The 20978-nt window shown below is 38.8% G+C and overlaps 1 protein-coding gene across 1 annotated transcript in view; it reads left to right on the forward strand.

Annotated features, from left to right (window-relative positions):
* Positions 1-3522: 3522 nt before the first annotated feature.
* Positions 3523-20978, forward strand: part of LOC108546172 (uncharacterized) — a 113692-nt gene continuing 96236 nt past the window's right edge. Inside the window, exon 1 of the mRNA XM_017898121.1 lies at positions 3523-5288. Within this exon, the coding sequence (XP_017753610.1) occupies positions 5195-5288 (94 nt within the window). The 5' untranslated portion in view covers positions 3523-5194. The remainder of the gene's footprint in view (positions 5289-20978) is intronic.

Raw genomic sequence — 20978 nt, forward strand, 5'->3', positions numbered from 1 at the left:
TTTGACAAAATTAATACCAACTTCCATCATGATAAGAACGTAATGCTATTTACTTGTTTATTTCTATTAAAATCTTTTTTTTAGCGGTAAGAAGGTACTTCTCATCATCTTTTTGTTAACGAAATCAATTTGCATTGTGCTAGATTGTGGGATGAAATATTTTTATTTTTCAGGTGCTATAAATTTCGTCCAAGCCTAAGATGAAAATGTAAAAATTAATAAATTAAAAAGGAAGAAGATATAAAAATTAAGTGACATGAAAATGGAATAAAATTCTGGAAATTAAATTACACGAATAGTAAATTTCAAGTTACATGATGTTATAGAGAGTTAAAATTGGAAGAAATCTATAATCGTTGAAACAGAATATAAATAATGAGAACAAACCAGTAAGAAAATATTCCAATACAAATGGAATACCCATTGCAATACACATTCAATTCTGCTGGTGAATTCAACGCAAATATTCAAATCACCTATGGATAATTTACTAAATTATACTTATACACGTGGAAAATAATTATTACGTCGTTAATGCACTAAAAGTATTAAGAACCGACATTTGTTTCCTTTGCTGACGATGGGTTCATCCACGTGCACCGCTTTTCTGTGAGAATAAATGATCGATACGCATATTATTGATTAACCGTGCACGAACGTTTGTCTGGCTCAGTAACAGTTACGTAGAAAAAGGTCTGTAATCAGGAATCGTTCGCTGAAAATTGCAGTTTCCTAATCGATAATTGATTGTATCGCGTTCACGCTGCCTCGTTCTTCTACAGCTGGACTCGCGAAATTCGATCGACAACGTTCCCGTCTCGCTATTTTCACGGCCGGTGAACGATAAAGTTCCCTCTAACCGCGTCCAGACAAATCGCTTCATCGAACAGATCTTCGATTGAATTGTGATCTACAGAGAAAAGAAAAAAAGTGAGACGAAGAGAAGAAGAAGAAGAAGGACGATGACGGTGAAGAAAAGAAAAAGAGACGAACAGAGCAGATGATAGAATCGAGTTTCTCGATCGGTGAATCTTGGCCACGATGAACGTCACGTTTTCCCATTATCAGTTCTGATCATGGTCTAAGGTTGATTAATTTCCATGGTTGAGGTAACCTGTGAATCGATGGTGCGCGGTCACAAAGAATAATGACGCAAGGATCGAGATTGCTCCGCAGATGTTCTCTCGCCAAGGCGAGAGGCCAGCTGAGGCGAAATGCTTCAATAGTCTCGCACTATTTTTAAATATATTTCAGATGTCCTTTATGCGAACGCAATCTCGAGGAACCTGCCCCTGCGGCCTATTGTTTCTCACCGTTTTCCTCTTTTTTCTTTTACTTTCGAGCTGCGTGGCAAGTTGAGGCTCAATGTTGTGACTGTACATTTAAAGAATTTTATTTCTACTCTACGTTTACTCGTCAATTTTTTTCGCAATTTTGCTTGAAATATTTATAAAAATCGTCTAGAGAGTTGTAACAATAAGCTGGGAATAAGTTGAGTTTGGAGGTATTAAAAGCGAATTTTTATCATTTTTCTCTTCTGTTGGAATGTTTTAAAAGAGTTAAAAATATTTAGCGGTGTCCTAAGAATATCTTCTGGTAATTAAACTCGAATTTGCTTTCCTGAAAAGGTGTAAAATTTGTTTATTATTATGGTAAAAGGATGGGAATAATTGAAGAGTGAACAGAGCCGCGTAACGGTGGATGGTTGAACCTTGTTATTACAAGTTTCCACGTGTTGCAGCTAGATGTCGCAGTATGTGCACGGAATGCATGCGTTAAAAGACAATTCCGATTACCGTTCCATGTGTTTCATTGCACTTTATGAATCGGCGCATCGCATTACGTCATGTACTAGCTTGCATAATGCGATGCGAGATTTTTATCGTTACGTGAATTAAAATTAATACGACCGGTGGAATTCGATGAAAAAGGCCGGTAAAATAGAAAGCGATATCATCGCTCCCTGTAAATAAACGGTTAAGTTTGTCGTCAAACATAGTCAGTTATATTTCGTGACGTTCATCGGCCATTATTATCAGGTTCATCTATCTAGTTGCTATTTTCCTTGCCCCTCGAGGTACGTTTAAACAAGTGAGATATTCTTTTATAGAAAGTTGGACAAGTAAACAGGAAAGAACTTGAATCGTGATGTTTAATTTGAATCGTCATAACTGTATCCACAAATTATGCCCGCTTTCAACGTTCCATGCTTGAGCGGATCTTGAAGAAATGTTTAAAAAATACACGCACGATGGCAGTCGAGGCGGCAGCGTTTCCACCACTGACGTATCTCCCCGAAGAGTTTCGGTATATTTTTCTTGCATAATTTAGTTCACCAGACGCTGCAGTTCTTTTAATCGGCGCCAATTTTCGGCCTAAAATACTGTTCCAGTTTCACAGAATATGGAACATGCGATCCGTTCACGATTTTTCTGCTGCTGCACGCGTGTTCCAAAAATCACGGAATTTCCATACGAATAAACGCGCCATGATCGTTTTACATATGCATATAATCATCGCCAATATGGAAATCAGCTTTTACGATGGTCTATTAAATTTCAGATCGCATCTCGCAAAAGGATGAAAAAAGGAAATTAGGGCAAGGTAAGCTAAAATATGCGCGTCATAGGTGACTCCATTGTAATAGGAAAGACTATTTGCATAAATAGTACAATGATGCAAATGCGTTCATACGAGCGACTGATACACAATTTAACTACCGTTACGGGACACACCATGAAGAGAAGCGGCGTGGATGGAACAATGTAAGGAAACGGGAAAAAGAGAGGAAGGAAGAAGAGAAAACACGCGCAGAAGCGCGTGCATTAGAAACGAAATGCACGCGTCAAAACGTATTACAATTTCACGCACGAAAAGTTACACGAAAAGGTTCGTGGAACGCGAGCCAGTACAACGGATTACACCCTGTACGGAGAACGGTGAGTAGAACAACGGCGAATTTTGCTGCAGGGAATACGGTGGATAAAAATTATTTGGTAAATTCCTGTCTGCAGGGAACGTCGAGGTGACGAATTGGGAAGAAAGTTAGGTCGTAAAGATATCACGTGGCGAGGAAAGAAAGGAAGAAAGAATGGAATTTTATTCAAGAAGCGCTCTAATGCGGGAAGTACGGGCTCGGTGATTTCCGGATGCAATCGGCTGTTTCCGGCACGGCCGCCCTCCCGAACTAAAACCATTCATTCGATGGAGAGCGAGAAGCGAAGGATTGAACGGAGAACGGGATAGGAAGGTGGTAGGTGGAAGCGAGAGTCGCGGTGGAAGAAGGATGGAGAAAGTGAGCGAGCGAGTGAATGAGAGGAGAGCAGAGGGAAGGGCAAGAGGAAAGGAGAAGGAGAGCGGCGTGGCAGGGAAGGGAGGCAAAGAGAATACACGAGAGAGGTAGGCTCGGCCGATTGGAGAAGGCTGGCAGGCTGCTGGTAGGCAAGAGTAAGAAAGCGAGGGAGCATACTGGCTGGCAGAGGCAGACTGGCCGGCCGTGTAGTTAACAGAGCTGCCAGCAAATCGGCAGCAGATGTGGCCAGTTAGCTCGGTGCTGTGTGCTCGTTCGGATCTCGGTGTTCGGTGGATTTCGATGCACCACCGACTGAATCCGCAGTCGATAGTAGCGACAACAGCGATCAGTTGCTCAGCGTGAGCCTCTTCGTCGCGACACACGCCGGGTTCGAGAGAACGATGCGAGAGTAAAGGCTGTGAAAGGCTCTGAGAATCGGTGACAAGTCGTGTGGCAAAGCGGAAAACGACTGGGTTTGGCGAACACTTGACGTATATAGAATAGAACAGGATAGGACAGGACAGGACAGGATAGGCGACAAGGGGAACAGAAGCACGGTGTGTAGAGGAAAATGAGAAGGTAGAGAGAAGAGGAGAGAACAAATCGAATGGAACAGTCGGTCGCGCGCCAGCACCAAGAACGCAGTGACCGTCGTACCTGTCCGTCGGTGGCCGAAGACTTGTCCGATCGAGACTCGGGAGTGATGTGGCAACGTTGCTGGTGGCTCGCGAGTGGAGGAGTCAGTCGTCGCTCGACTGTTCTATCGTAGTCTGTGTCTGACAGTGCAGTGTCGCTGCCAATAGAACCGCGAGGGCCCGTCAGGGCCCACGAGCAGCGCGAACAACACCGCGATTCTCACTGCGCGGTCACGATGACATATTTAAGAGGAGCAAGAACGAGTAACAGCACGAATATCGAAAGGACAATTGTTTCTGATGTACAGACACATCGTGCGTTGCTACGATAGCGCATGTTCGCGTTGTTGGTTATCGTCGTTGTAAAATAGCTTATGGGAGGAGAGAGAGAGTTTCGTGATTTGCGGGAGAGTAAGAGCAGTGTTTCGAAGCGTAGGAGCGCGGTGTAACGCGCGCGTATTTGCCGTGTATACACGTCCGTTTCCAGTCGCCACGAGCAGGTTTTCTTTGAACCTTTGTAGAAGTTCCTAAAGTGCGCGCGGTTCTACACGTCTACTACTCGAACGTCGAGAAACGAATGAGTGCGTGAATCGTGACAACATCGTGTCGAAGTGTACACGGAGAGTACTCGGAGGGAGAGAGCGAGAGAAGATCTGTCTCTCTTTCTCTCGCATCCCGTAGAGGCCGTGGTCGGACTTTACGCCGTCGTACGCGCTTCTCCCCTCCCCCCTAATGGGCTGTTTCTTTCTCCCTCTCTCTCGCTGAAGGCCAATTTATCTATCCCGTCGGCCGTACGTCTGTCTCAGTCTATACCATTCCTGTCTGTGCGCTGGCAGAGTTTTCACTGGCGCGACACGGCACGGCACGCGCGCACGGTACGACACGTAAACGAAACCGGCTGTCCAGGCGAATCGGGAGTGTCAAAGATCCGAGGAAAAATCACGGGCATGGGAACAGTGTGTGCCATGGACTGAAAAACAGTGCGCGACCGGTTGTCCCGTGCTTGCCCCCGTCCAAAGAGGATCTTGCATTTCATCCGGTGCGTGCCTGTGTGTCCCTTTACACCGAAGGAGGAAGAGAGGTTAGGTTAGGCTAGGACTCGCGTCACCCCTGGCCATATTCTGTCCTTGTCTCTCTTTCGCTCCGTTCCCCCACCTCTCTTTCTCTGGCACACAGCGAAGAGGAACGCAACACGAGAGGCCAGATCGACTACACACACACATACACACACACGCAGGACAATTGGGGAAAGAGGAGGAAAACACAAATGCCGATCGCCGGTGGAATTCTGGTCGCTGGAACCGCGGCTCATTGCCTGTCTTCCGCCGCTGGCATGCTTCGATTCCTCGCTAGACTTTCAGGTTAGCACGCAATCCATCTCTTATCCGCTGGACAGAACGTCTTCAACGTTGACGGCCGCGTTGTCGATTATTTTTCCTTTCGGGGGGAAAAAAGCCACGCCGCACACGCGAGAGTAATTGCGACAGAGAAAAACTAACGACGATCGTTGTCGCTGTATCGTTGTCTACGAACGCTATTCGCCAATAAGAATCCTGCATCGAACAATTACCAATAAGAATTCTCTCGTTCGTACGTGACACGGTAAATCATCATTGGGCAAGTTTTGACGGACCGAACGAGAAAATGTCGTTCTCTCGCTTCTTAACTGTTTCTTAACTGTTTCTCGTCGCCAATACGTATCCTTATTTCGATTATTTTTTTTTCTCGCTCATCATCCGTGTGTGCGCGCCCGTGTCTCTTTTCCAACATCGACGACGCGCCCCGTTCCTTATACACGCTGTATACGTCGGTAAAATTTCGCTATTTTCTCGGTCCGCGTCTAGCCGCGTCGGCGGCTCGTGGCCGCCGCCGGGGAATCCGTGCGGTTTCGATTCCCAGACTTTCGAGTCAGTGCACCGCTACTGCTAGCTGTTAAATGGAAGCGTACAGCGGACGACGTAGACAGAATAAGAGGAACAAAAACGAGAGACGGCCTCGTGTAGCCGCGGTATTATACGAGTTCGCGTGTATCCCGTGCAGAGAGGATTTGACGTATCGACTCGGATTTCCATAGCGTCGCGTAAAATTAACCTTCCCCGCCTCTTACCCCCACCCCTTCTCCTCTAATCCGTGTCGCCGATCGTTGTCATCGGTTTAATACGTGTCTCTCTTCGCGCCGTGTTTCGCAAATTTTTTTCCCCGTCCTTACGCATTTCCATCATTCTTTCTCCCGATATTCAGCCTCGTTTTAACACGCTTCGCGCGTATCTTTGACATAACCTAGAAACACCGGTAAAGGTAACCAATAAGTACGAGTTATCGTTTTACCTGCCGCGATGCATTTCTCGTGCATTGCACGTTATTGATAACGAATTTTATTAACCTTATCTACGAGTCGATTGGGCAAATAAGGCGGAAATGCTTTTCGATTACTCGATCGACAGGTTATTTATATCGATTGCACGGATTATTCTGAAATGACCAGTCATAGTTTGCCCGCGTGGAAACCCGTGAATTCGCGTGAATCTTGCTCGTTCTCTTATCGAGTTTCCTTATCGAAATTCGCACTCGTAAGTCGTTAATGGCAGACTGCGTTTCTGGATTCGGTCGGTGTATCGAACTTCGAGGATTGTATAGAGGATGGAGAAGGAACCGAACCGTGGCGTGGTAGTTTCGTGGAAAAAAGAATTTTATTCCGGGGGGAGGGAGAACGGTGATGGTAATTATCTGGATTACGGCAACCCGTGGCCGCGTAGCGAGAATCGGTGTCCTCTTGACACGCCGCAGCGACACAGCAACACCGATTCTTCTCGCATCGGTGTTAATTAGCGGCCAAATGATCGCCATTGTCGTCGCTTTCGCAACGGCCAGCGCCGCGAAACGAGCTCTTGTCCGACCAGCGGATCTACTAACTTTGTTTCTAAATTCCCATTTTACGAACATAGAAATTCGCGTGTAAAGTGTGTTCTAAAATATAACCAAACGTAATATAAAAAATACATATATACGATATAGTATAAAATTAATTCCTTGCATTTAATAAATTATAAAAATTAACGATCGATATTTAATTTACCCCGATTTTAACTTTATGCAAAATTTTTTTCTGTCCTTTTTACCACGTTTTCACTCGATTTATCGAATTTATGCAAAATCGCGTATATTCGAGTTCTCAAAGTATCGATCTTCGTAATTTTGATCGCGATACGTTATTAGAAATCGTAATAGCGTTATATATATGTTATATCGACGATGAACAAATTCGGGAATTCTTCACCGATTTTTGTAAAATAATTCGCTCCTCGAATAAAAATAATTTCTTTTTATTTACTTTAAAAACGATTATCGAATTTTTAGATATAAGCTCTTCCAGCGTATGATAAAATATCCGAATGCAGAGAATTAATATATATCCGTTTTCCAAGATGGCAAATATTTTCTCAGAATTATTTTTTCGATACAACAAATAATTTTAAACACGCCTTCAGGTTCACGCGAAGTCTAACATTCGAACGAAATCTATTTTCAGACAGTCGCAAAATTAGTTTCTAAAAGGAAACGCATAAATCTTGCGTGGCCTTTAAAAGTCGCGGAATGGAAATACTTTCGAGGTTTCATAGTCATTGAGGCACTTAGTCGTACGTAATAATAGTAGATAACAGAAAGTAGTACATAACAACATTGCCAGCCGCGCTCATTCCTCGAACTATAATACAAGGGGACACCTTCGTTCAATCTCGTGCATCGAGAATCTTTTTGCAAATAATATTAACTCTTTCGTTCATCTACTAATCTACATATCACGCATACTTGTTAAAAGTGCACGTATGTACATTTTCTTATACCATAGACATATCTTCATTTTTATCTTAAATTTAACGTCATCTCGAATGAAATTAAATATAATAAATTGATATTTTTTAAAACGGTATAAAGAATTATGCAAATTATACTGTGGGGAAGATTATTATATTGGTAACATGGAAACTATGTAAAATAGGTGTTGCTATGTTAAAATTCACAGAATCATATATTACCATGAAACACTTGGATAGTCAAGTTCATATATTTTTTTCCACAAAAATTGAAAATGCTTTCACTTGCAGGGGTAGCAAAAGGGTTAACCATAATCGTCATTCGTCCATACTCCTTCTTATCAACATTTCTTATCTTCTTCGTAACGATCGAAACCTCTCGTTTGATAACCATGTTTATCCAATACTAAGTACCATGAATCATCATCGACCAATTCCCAATCACGAAATGGACACCGGTTAATCGCCTGTCAATTAATCCCTTGCACTATAATGACTCTAGCTCATCGAGTTTTCCACGTCAAACTGCGCAAAAACCAATTCCACTCGCCATAAAAGTAAAATTACATTTAAGACGCTTTAACGCAAGCATAATTCATACGAATTTTAAAAATTCCAATAATTTTACTGCGAACGAAATGGATACGTATCTCCATTAAAAATTAAGATCGAAAATTTTATTACTTATTTTACATTAAAACAAATTGAAAACAATTTTTGTCAAAATACCAAAGAATCCGAAATACTAAAAGAAGTTATATTAATTTTGGTCCCTTTATGCTAATTAATTTTCTAATTATACTTCGCACTTGGCGATTTTCTCGGTTCGGAAAAATAGCAATTCGAAGATTTTCTGCAATAAAGTTATATTTTCTAAAATATGCAAATTACACGTAGAATTATTTTATTTCGATATTTCGTTATATATTTCTATTTTAAATTTAATATATCGATTAATATCGATTTTTGATTGCTTCTCGAGTGCAAAGGGTTGAATTTGCAGGACACTTTCGATATTTCGAAACGAAACATAGTTCGCTTAGGCCACTTCCGTTCATCGAAAACTCACACTGATTCTCTGGTCGAACGGTATCTTTCGATCCATCGCGAAGACAAAAATGGCTACCAGGCGCCACCCTTGTAGGCCCCATCTCGTGCATTAATTCATCGACGAGTGAATGAGTAGCTTCTGGGGAAAATTCGGACGCGGAATACACGAAAATATAAATAGAAACGTGTGCGAGGACCCGGTGCGTCGGTGCACCGGCTGGAGAATTTACCTACAGCGATGGAAGATGGAACGCGGCCGGGAAAGAAAGGAAAATGCCGAACATTTTCGCAACATGCGAATCGGGCGACACGCGGTCGCATCCGCGATATCGCGGGCGCGCAAATATGTGGAAGAGATCCGATGCAAATCGCGGCAAAAGTGAGAGTGGCAATGAGTCAACATCCGCGTTTGCCGTTTTCTAGCCATTGATAGATTTCGAATGGAAAATAGCTCGTTTCGCGTTCTGTTCTGCTTCCCTATTCTTTATTCTCCTTTCCGCCATTGCTTTTATGGTTGTCTTTCGAAATACTCGTGTATCTGTATATTTCTTTGCAATTTATATATTTCTCTGTAATTTGGATAGTCGAAAATCTTTGTGATTTTCACGTATCTACGTTTATTCCGAAAGTGAGAACGTTTTTAAATACCAAAACTGTGGAATTCAGATAAAATAACTGATCTGAGAATTTTCCCTATTCCCTATTTCCCTATTCCCTATTTCCCTATTTCCCTATTTCCCTATTTCCCTATTCCCTATTTCCCTATTCCCTATTCCCTATTTCCCTATTCCTATTCCCTATTTCCCTATTCTTTATTCTCCTCTTTGCCATTGCTCTTATGATTGTCTTTCGAAATACTCGTGTATATTTCTCTTCAATTTATATATTTCTCTATAATATGTATATTTCTCTGTAATTTGTATAGCCGGAAATCTCTGTGATCTTCACGTATCTATGTTTATTGCGAAAGTAGAGACGTTTTCAAACACCAGAACTGTGGAATTCAAATAAAATGACTGGTCTGAGAATTTTCCTTATCGCAGTTACTAGAAACGTACACCTGCTTTTAAAAAAATTAGTGTTCACGCGTGTTGAGATAGAACTGTAATTAATATATTTACTTATCTTCGCTAAAATTAGTATTATCTATACCCGTTACGTTCAGGTTTAGGTATCCAGTAAAGATCGGTACTTTTAGTGTCAAGGAAGATTTTATTTATTATTAGATCTTTATTTTTCTTTTTATGCAATTTTGTATTTCTTTTCTGTTTTTATTTTGTGTATCGACGGATGCATATTTTTATTCCGTAGATAAAAGGTTTTAGGGTGTTTTGATTAGAAATTGGTTAATTTAGGAGATACTGGGAGTCGAAGATTTTGGAAGATATTTATAAATTAATTCTTCAGGGATTTATTCAAGTAATTTAGCAGTTTTAATAGTAAATTCACCATGGTCAAATAACTGGCGAATAAAAAAGAAGTGGAATTAAAAAAAAAATGGAATAATGAGGGACTTTGAGAAATTGATTATACCTATGTTGGGAGAAAATCATGAAGATCATAACATTAAATCCGAAATTTTTAATAAAAGTTTTAAAAACCGTCATTAGATCTTGGTTTAATATTAAATTATTTACTGCTCGAGGTTTTGTTAATTCTTCCAATAACATAAGGCTATCTAAACTGAATATAATTTACATAAGCAATATTTACCTGAACTTATCTAAGTCCAATTAGTTAAAATATAGCATTATTTCATATTCATTTTAGTATTATAGGGTGTCCCAAAATTCATGCAAGATGTAATTTTGGTAAGAAACGTAAATTGTAAATATTACTCAACTATGAAGACGCATTTCTTTAATATAGCGATCATTTTTAACAACTCTAAACTGTCAGCTTTCATGCTGTCTTTTATTTTTCGTTGGCAAAACTCAAATATTGCGTGAATTTTGGGACACTCTACAATATTAAAACGAATACAAAATAATTCTATATTTTAAATTAATTAATTTTCAATCTCAGTACTTTAGTACTTTCTTGCAGATAAATATAATAAAAATATCCATCTGTTGGTGTAGAAAAATTATTCTTTTGGAATAGTTGTATACTATTCTTTTCCATCTTCTACCGTTTTAGAATTATAGCTGGGTCCATTAAAATTGCACGCATATCTTCGAAGTATTATGCGCATTGTAAAGCTAGAAGCATGCGGTCAGCACGAGACATCGTCATAGCCCACGGTTCAGATACGAATTAACACTCTGTTTCCAAATTTTTGCTGTCACCGTCGAAGAATTATCGTCACGGAATGTATACTTCGTGACAACGGCGATAAATCACGGAAAATATAGAAATGTAACAGTATTAATATATTTATAGCCCATCCTTAGAGGATCGATCCTATAAATCCGTGATTTTCTTCTTTAGCAATTTCAAATAATTTTTATCAACAATCCCTGATTTAATCGGATGTATGGATCTCTTTTTCACAAGATTACTTGACACAAATATAATTAATATTTGATGTGATCTATAAATCAGTGATTTTCTTCTTTAATAATTTCAAATAATTTTTATCAACAATCCCTAATTTAATTAAATCTATAGATCTCTTTTTTCCTGAGATTGCTTGACACAAATATAATTAATATTTGGTGTGATCTAAAATTCTATTTTCTCTAGTCATATTGGTTACAAAAGTAGCCTAAATCATATACATTTTGTTCCAAGGTATTACGAATTTTATGTTTAAGTAGATAAATTAAAAAATTAATCATCACACGATTACAACTTCAATCCAACCCGTTTATTTTTAACTACCCCATAAATAGACCTTGATAAATTGCCATAAAATAAAAATTCATTTCTTTTAGATTTTTCACTTGCATAATTTTCGCAATTATATATATTTCGATGTGTCATATTATTTTGATATTAAAAAAGGTGTTATAATACAGAAATGAGTATAAAAATTCCACATTTTGCATAGAAAAATGTCGACAGAGGTTCTTCATCCCTCTCTCCCTCTGCAGTTTGCACGAAGACGCAGAGTATCGAGTTGAAAGAACGCGAAAAAGCGCGCACTTGGAGAGTCAACTGGATTTTTATTTTTATTTTCGCTTTTGCAGCCAGTCGGTCGGTTTTTTCGGTATTTTTCCGCGTCATCGTTGGTACGCGACGATTTTCGAAACGGAGCGAAGGGTTGGTCGGAGGGCGAAGGGGAATCGAATTCGATAGGGCAGGATGGAGACAGGAGCAGAGTGATTTTCTCGTTAAATCGCTTGCAGACGCTTTATCTTTAGAAGCCACGGACAGACAGTGGCACCGGTTTTTTTCTCCTTAACGGAAATAGCTATCATTCTATGCGCCTTAGAATGAACCGGCAATACTCGGCAAAATTTATTTTCGACGTGTAGGTTTACGTATCCGCCGTCTGGCCGGAATATCGGCCGGGGGATCATCAAAGGGGGCAAGAAACCGGGAAATTCGCTAAATTTCGATCCCTTTCGATCGTCTCTAGACGTTTCGCCGTCTCGTCTGCCGCATTTGTCGCGTCGAATAGGGTTTCTAATGCTCCGACAACTCCGCTCCCGTATCTTCTAAAAATATAATAACAACTATAAAAAGGACTCTGTAATATTAACCCTGCAACTACCTGTAGTGCGAGTCTAAATATGGTATATACGAGCCGTTCACTGCGAAAATCGATTAACTTCATTGTTTGAAAAATCTTAAATTTAAGTGTCAAAGCGTTTGGTATAGTCGCAACTTTTTATATTTCAGATTTTTCAAAAAGTCGAGTTAATCGATTTGTGCAGTGAAAGGCTCATATGGTGGATCACGATAATTGCAGCTATGCAAATTTCGATAGGTGCAGATAATTTCTGCAATATTTTGATAAAGGTCGACGTGGATTTTCTCGAGAGTAGTTTCGTTTCTTTAGTAATTGGGAAAATTAAATATCCGAAAGTGATATCTAAAGGTAATCCTGTCTTTTAATTAAAAAAATAAAAAATTCGGAACTGACTTGGTAATTTTGGTATTGAAACCATGGGAATGTTGATAATATTTTGTGAAAGAGGAATGGGAAATGGTGGAAGTTTGGATAGAATATAATAATTGTGTTCCTTTTTAATGTATTAAATATTCTTAGACACGTGTCCCTAAATTATCGTATCAAAATTATTAATATAGGTTCGCGTTTATTATCGACACGATTTTTATAAACTTGCTATCTCGGATGTTCTTGTAATTTTATTTAGTATTAATAACAAAACTTGTTATAACTATAATAATGTGGAGAATTAATATGTGTATATAACGTTGATAATTATTATTGTTTGTTAGTAAGTAGCTATCTAAAATCTTTCGATGTCGTGTTTAATATTCAAAAAAATTTCTTTTTTCACGTATGTATATAATATATTTAAACAAAATTATAGATAGATAATACATTTTCTAGAAATATTCTTTCAGTGATTGGAGAAAGGAGAAGTTTACAATTAATTATTTTGACTCATTTTTTGATAGTACAGTGATAAAAAAGGCGTGGAAGATTAATTACCACTAAGTAAAATATTGGTAGAATATTAATACTAAAACATAATTTATTCGTAATATTTTTTTTCAGCTTCTAAAGATATTTAGATAATTTTGACAAAATTAAGGTTGACTTTTATCCAAATAGAAACGTAATTATGCAGATATAATTATTTGACTTTCTTTTTGGACGAAAATTATTTCTCAATGTAGATTTTCTGTTATCTAATTTTAGTAGTATTTTTATTATATATTTATTATAGTCTTGTCGTATAATAAAAACGCATAGTTTCTGCAGGACATATAGCCAATTTTGCCTAGTTACAATAATAGTTATTTCACTGAACCTTTTCTAGGAGAAAATTATTTTTCGACATAGGTTTTCTATTATCGAATTTTAATAATATTTTTATTATATATTTATTATACTAATATTGTATATTAAATACGCGTAGTTTCTGCAGGACATACAGCAAATTTTGCATAGTTATAACAATAATTATTTGACCGAACCTTTTCTAGGAGAAAATTATTTTTCGAGGTAGACCCATTTGTTATCATCAAATTTTAATAGTATATTTCGTATTACATACTAATTATAATAAAAACTCGCAGTTTATGCAGCATCGACAGAAAACAAATTCACTTTTCCACATTTCGAAGCACGAGTTTGACAAATACAGTCTTCCAAAAAATTTTGAAATTATCAACATTTGCATGCAACATACTCGCGTGTGTGCGTTAATACATTCGCATTCCACGCTCGCGCGATCCTCGTCGTCGCTGTTGCAAAGAAAATTTGCCGAAAAATATTCAGCGAAACGCAAGAGTCTCGCGGCGCGAAAAATCGTTATAATTACGAACGATAAAGATCAGAGACGAGTCTGGTCTCCCGAACAGTTTCACAATTTCTCTCCGGCGCGGTTCGCTCCCAAAAAAGAAGCCTTCTCTCACTTTCACGATTCGCCTAACAGCTCCATCTTACGCTAGAACTCGCGCGACTCTTTCCGCCCGAACCTCCAGATTTTATCCTCTGGAATAAAAAGCGAAGAAACGAAACGACAAAAAAAAAAAATAAAAAATAAAAAAAAAAAGAAAACTCGCGGTAATAAATCGTCGTTAAAAATAAAAATACTCGCGTCGTAAAAACGGGGGATAAAAACGGGGTGAAAGGGTGGGAAGGGGGAAGAAAATAATAGCGATAAAATGGGAAAGCAAAGAGTGGGAAAAGGACGGAGTAAATTAGAAAAATATGGCCGCGTCTCCGCTCGGCGTAAACGCCGAGCTGTATGGAGCCGATGCTCGGCGTGCGAAATCAATGTCGGATTAGCGTGAAATCCGCGGAAATGCCCCGTTTCGTTTCGTCGATATGATTCGCAGTTCCGGTTAATCGATCCGGCAGATAAAACACCGATCCACCGATCTTTCATTCCGCTGGAATCGCGCGGCGTATGAAATTCCGCGGCGCGGAGCGTTCGAGAGTATTTCTGTCCCCATTAGCAAATAGCACATGAATTATACATGGCCGCCTGTTAATTAGCGGAGATGTGTTATGTGTCGGGTTTATCGAGTTGGAAAATTAAACGGTTCGATAGGTGGTGCTGTTGCCAGAGAGAGGGCCGAGCCGAATTTACGACGCGGTCCCGCGGAAAGGTCCCTCCGCCAGCGACTCGCGTGCCGTAACTCGATGGTCAGGTGTCGAATGGAAGGTAGAACTAAAGCGATCGTTAAAGCGGGCTCGAATGTCGATATTTCGATAAATATCACCGTCGAATCTCGCCTTCGTTCCGCCACTTCGCAGCTATCGGGACCCGGCCGAGGAAGGTACCATTTTTCTGCCTGTTCCAGCCACCATGGTCCCGCGATCTATCGTGCGATCGTGCGATCAATCTGACGATAGGCACCCGCGAGGTCGTGATAGAACGTTTTTGGAATGTGATCAGAGCAATGTCGTGGTAAAAATGGGAAAAATGGCACCTTTGTACTGACGGTGTTAAAAATAATGTAGAGTTTAAGCGAACGATTTCTAGAAAAATTGTAGGTACAAATGAAAGCTGTGTAGAAGATAGGTTAATTTGTATACAGAAAATATTACGAATTGTAGATGAGTTTGATTGAAAGAGAGCGTCAGACTAGAGACAATTGAACAGGTTCGCTGTCTTCATCATTATAACGAGATCGGTATATTTTCAATGGGGAAAACTATATGCAGACAGATATTAAAAGGTTCGCCATCACTGGGATAATCGGTCATTCCTGCAATTAAAATTTGCATAATCAATTTCCCAACATTTCCGTATCTATACAAAATTATAAAAATTTCTAAATATAACATAGCACCCGAGTTAAATTAGGCTTTTCACGAATCTTCATATGTCTATATCCAAAGTTTCGCCATCACTGTGATAATCGGTAATTACTGTAATCTCTAAGTAATTAATTTCCCAACATATTCGCACCTGTATAAAATTGTAAAAATTTCTAAATATAACATAGCACCCGGGCCAAATTAGGCTTTCCACGAATTTTCATATGCTTATATCCAAAGCTTCACCATTACTGTAATAATCGGTAATTCCTATAACCAAAATTCGCATAATTTCTCATAATTAATTTCACAACATTTTCACACCTGTACAAAATTATAAAAATTTCTAAATATAACATGGTACCCCAGTTAAGCTAGGTTTCTCACGAATCTTCACACGCCGATATCCAAAGCTTCGCCATCACTGTGATAATCGGTAATTCCTGCAACCAAAATTCGCATAATTTCACGTAATTAATTTCCCAACATTATCGCATGCTTTTTCAAGCATCTCCTTCTTTCGTTTCTTCATCCACCGGTGATTTGGCCGGTCGTGGTGGGTTTAGCGTTAATAATAAAAGTCATCCTGTGCACGGATCGGTATCCGGCAATGCTACTATTCAAGTCCCGTACGTGTGTTCGGACTTGTATTCCGCACGAACGGCTCGGCCTCGTTTCTGATCGCGGCTACGGGGGTATCGTACGCGGAGGAGAGCATCCAAGGGCGACTCAGACTCGTCCATTTACCCGGACAGTCGTGTTTTCTGCTCCTCTCCCGTGAGTCCGCTCGCGATGCCGGCGGAACGCGTACTTCTAAACAGACCAGACCGGCCGTGGGACTGTCGATGCGACAATGAGTACCGTTATTATTAGGTTTCCTGGACAAACAACTGGTCACCAGACGAGATCCTCTTCAGTCGCCGTGTAGATCGTCTGCCATTTCGTTCTTCTCGAGGGATTACCGTTTGCCGGTTGGCTGTCGCAAAAATGACACTACAGGTCGTTTAATTTATTCGCTGTTAATTACTAAATATCTCGTAATAAGCGTATGTACCTAGACTAGGTGCCTATCTTACTATATTATACTTTGGGGTACACGTCAAGATCTATCGTAAGTGGTCACGGAATAAGTTTTAGGGCCTTTGAATTAGGAATCATTGGAAAGGATGAGGTCGTTTAATCCATTCTCTGTCAATTACAAAATATCCCGTAATAAGCGTATGTACCTAGACTAGGTGCCTATCTTACTATATTATACTTTGGGGAACACGTTAAGATCTATCGTAAGTGGTCACGGAATAAGTTTTAGGGCCTTTGATTTAGGAATCATTGGAAAGGATGAGGTCGTTTAATCCATTCTCTGTCAATTACAAAATATCCCGTAATAAGCGTATGTACCTAGACTAGGTGCCTATCTTACTATATTATACTTTGGGGAACACGTTAAGATCTATCGTAAGTGGTCACGGAATAAGTTTTAGGGCCTTTGATTTAGGAATCATTGGAAAGGATGAGGTCGTTTAATCCATTCTCTGTCAATTACAAAATATCCCGTAATAAGCGTATGTACCTAGACTAGGTGCCTATTTTACTATACTATACTTTGGGGTACAAGTTTAGATCTATCGTAAGTGGTCAAGAAATAAGTTTTAGGGCCTTTGATTTAGGAATTATTGAAAAGGATGCGGTCGTCTACTCCATTCGCTGTCAATTACAAAATATCTCGTAATAAGCGTATGTACCTAGACTAGGTGCCTATTTTACTATACTATACTTTGGGGTACAAGTTTAGATCTATCGTAAGTGGTCAAGAAATAAGTTTTAGGGTCTTTGATTTGGGAATCATTGGAAAGGATGAGGTCGTTTAATCCATTCGCTGTCAATTACAAAATATATCATAGTAAACGTATGCACCTAGACTAGGTACCTATCTTACTATACTATACTTTGGGGTACAAGTTTAGATCTATCGTAAGTGGTCACGGAATAAGTTTTAGGGCTTTTGAATGAGGAATTATTGGAAAGGATGAACCATTTCTTTATTTCCAAATTATTGTAAATACGATTTTAATACTGTATCTGTGACAGAATATTATTAGATTTTGGGAAATTTTATTTTTCTTTGAAATCAAATTTTGGGGCCCGGGGCAACACGCTCTTCGCGTGTCTTGCTTCCGTTCTATATGTGTCTCGTGATAGGTGTTTTGGTTGGTGGATTTTATTATATTTCAGAGGATTTATAGAACGGATCGAATCATTGTTGCGTATGTCAGATACTTGAAACTTACTGCATCGGTAAATTCGTCTTCGTGGTAATTATATTATGAAATAATTCTGGATTTCTGTGAAAATTTTCTGTTTTGTCTCTAGTATATGTAGATTAGAAGATACAGGTACCATTTGGAATTAAAATTCGATTCAATTATTTAAATACCAATGGCTTATTTGCCAAATGCAGCTCGAAAAAACGAAAAATAAAAATTTATCTTAAACATAGGAAGCTGAGTACCAGTCTAATGCTCTAAAATTTAGGAAAATTCAAAAAATAGAGTACCTCACTAACCATACCTAAGCAGAAAAGAAAAAAATTATGTTTCCTGAATTTCTCTATATGAAAATTATAACCATAGATCTGCTAATTTCCGTTCAGAAAATTATTTCGGGTCTTGTAGGATTAATTATTATTACTAGAACCAATATCCCGAGAGAATCAAATTTTTGGGCCCCATATCACGAGATTCGGTATTGGATCAGGTGTTGTGGACCGTGTTATCGTAATGATGGATCCCATAGGAAAGTGGAACTTCAGTGATTCATTAGCGGACCGGCAAATTCCATTGTTCTCCATTTTTCCAGTATTTTCTGCATTGGATTTCCAGCGTTCCGGAATCGACGAGGTGAAAGGGCGATTTCGGCGTCCGCTAACGAGGATACTCGTATGACTATGCTGGCCGCGCGTCCGGTATCGTGTCCGATCTCGGATGGTGAAAATCGTCGGTGTTAACGGTGGACTGCGTCGCGTACGCCACTGTCTCTACCTGCTTGCCAAACAGCGCTCGTAAAGTTTCGTGGAAACTAGTCGGTTTTCCCGTGAACCGGATGAATTTCATCAAATTATTCTTCCTTCCACCTACGACCTTTTCCGGGCCCCCATCCTCCACTTTGGGACGTCCTCTCGCTCGTTTCTTTCGCACCTGTAATCCTCGAGAGTCGTTCTGCTGGGAGGAAAGAAGAAAGGTGTAGAGGTAATAGGATTTTGGAAAATGACGATGCAAAAATCGATAGAACTTGGAATATTTATGGTGTTTGATAAATATTTGTTTTTAACACAGAATTATTGATTTTCTTTTTGTTATTTTGGCCATCTTTTGGCTATTTCTTTGGACATTCGTTATTTTATCGATCTTTTATCTTGCTGCTTTGGGAACTGCAATCTTATTATTAGCTGGAATTGCTTATCGAAACCAAGAAAAGGAGTTGATAGGATTTTTGGTATAGACTTTGGTGTGAAGTTTGCAGAAGTGAGGTGGTAATGACTACTTTCCTTGGTATAGAGGTGTTGAAATTTTTGCTTCACTATACAGAGTTTATATAATTTAAAAATTTGTTGCTTTATTCTTCTCGACAACTGTTTATAGAAACAAAAATTGCAAAAATTGGCGAAATTTTGAAATATTACTTCTGAATATTCCTCCACTTAAAAAATTTGTAAAATATTTTTCTTAACATCATATATCAAATTAATTACTTTACTGTACAAAATTTGTCCTATTTTTTTATTAGTTTTTATCCTTTTTAATCATTTTTTTCCTTTTATAGAAAAGAAAAATTCTCAGCTGTTTTGAAAGAAAAATTGATAGGAAGATTGGCAAAATTTTGGAAATATTATTTGTGGATGTTCCACTATTTAGGTTTACCAGCACTTAGATATTTTTATTTGATATAAGATAGCGTACATATAAATTCATCCTGTAGACGGATAGTTGTATCGATAAATTCATTACGAGTTGACACGGTTAGTTTCCGGTGGTTTTTAGTCAGAGCCAAGAAAGAAATTCATAGGTTGTTGGACCAAGGGAGAAAATAATCATGCACGTCGGCTCGACAAGCCCGGACAATCTCGATCATGAATATTAACGTATCCTCTTCGACGAACGATTTTACCACGGCTCTTCGATTTACGTCCGGTGTGGCACGTGAAAGGACGATCAATTATTCGGGCGCGCGACACAAATGTTATTCGGTGCATCACGCGGCACTCCGCGTCGATCCTCGATCCAAACAGAACCGACCAATCGCGTCACTTTTATTCGCTCTCGATTTTCCCATTCAAATTTCTCGCCTCGTACAACCCTCTTCAAACGCGATGCAAAAATTGCGACAGACTTCCTATTGCACGATATTCTCGCAACACGGATTTTACGTAGCATGATTCATAAAATTTTGTCACCTTTTATTTATCATATGAATTCCTGAAATTATTAAAAATTATTTCAGAATATATTTCTTAGGTTTGCGATAAAGCGTCACTTTTATTCGTTCTCGATTTTCCCATTCAAATTTCCCGCCTCGTGCAACCCTCTTCCAACGCGATGCAAAAATTGCGACAGACTTCCTATTACATGTTATTTTCGCAACACGGTTTTTACGTAGCATGATTCATAAAATTTTGTCACCTTTTATTTATCGTATGAATTCCTGAAATTATTAAAAATTATTTCAGAATATATTAGGTTTGTGATATTTCTTTAGGTTAGTTTCATCTGCTGGTGTGCATTACTTCCGAATCTCCTTTAATATGGTTTTGGTTAACACGAATGGATTCGTCTGATTTTTATTTGAAAAATTTGTGTCGACTATATTGTAGAAATGATATGATATACATGAGTAAGAAGAAAATTCCAAGATCACGGATGTATTCGATATTTACGTTATTTTTATTGGAGATATAGACCGTGGTGGCGCTAGTGAGTTAAATGGAAGCTCGTCTTAAGGCTGTCTTAAAACACTTACTCGTGAAGGGTTGAGACAATGGTGTTACATTCGTTTAGAATATCTGCTGACTACGACACAGACTAAAAGACCTATATCGATTACAAAAATATTAAATAACAAAAAGAAGAATATTTATATATACTTAAATATCTATATTTTATATTCACTTCTTCTCCAGAGAAGAATTATTATTTGAAACTTTTATTTCCTTATTTTAATGGAATATATTTAAATTTTGGCTTGCTAGTAGAATTCTGAGGACTTGTGACCCATTTTTGATTTAAGGTTTCGCTTAACACGGTTCGCTACAACACGGAAAGAATTAATTCTGCGTATAATTT

The sequence above is a fragment of the Eufriesea mexicana genome, unplaced genomic scaffold (assembly GCF_001483705.2).
Source record: "Eufriesea mexicana isolate 0111107269 unplaced genomic scaffold, ASM148370v2 scaffold611, whole genome shotgun sequence".
NCBI classification, from domain to species: domain Eukaryota; kingdom Metazoa; phylum Arthropoda; class Insecta; order Hymenoptera; family Apidae; genus Eufriesea; species Eufriesea mexicana.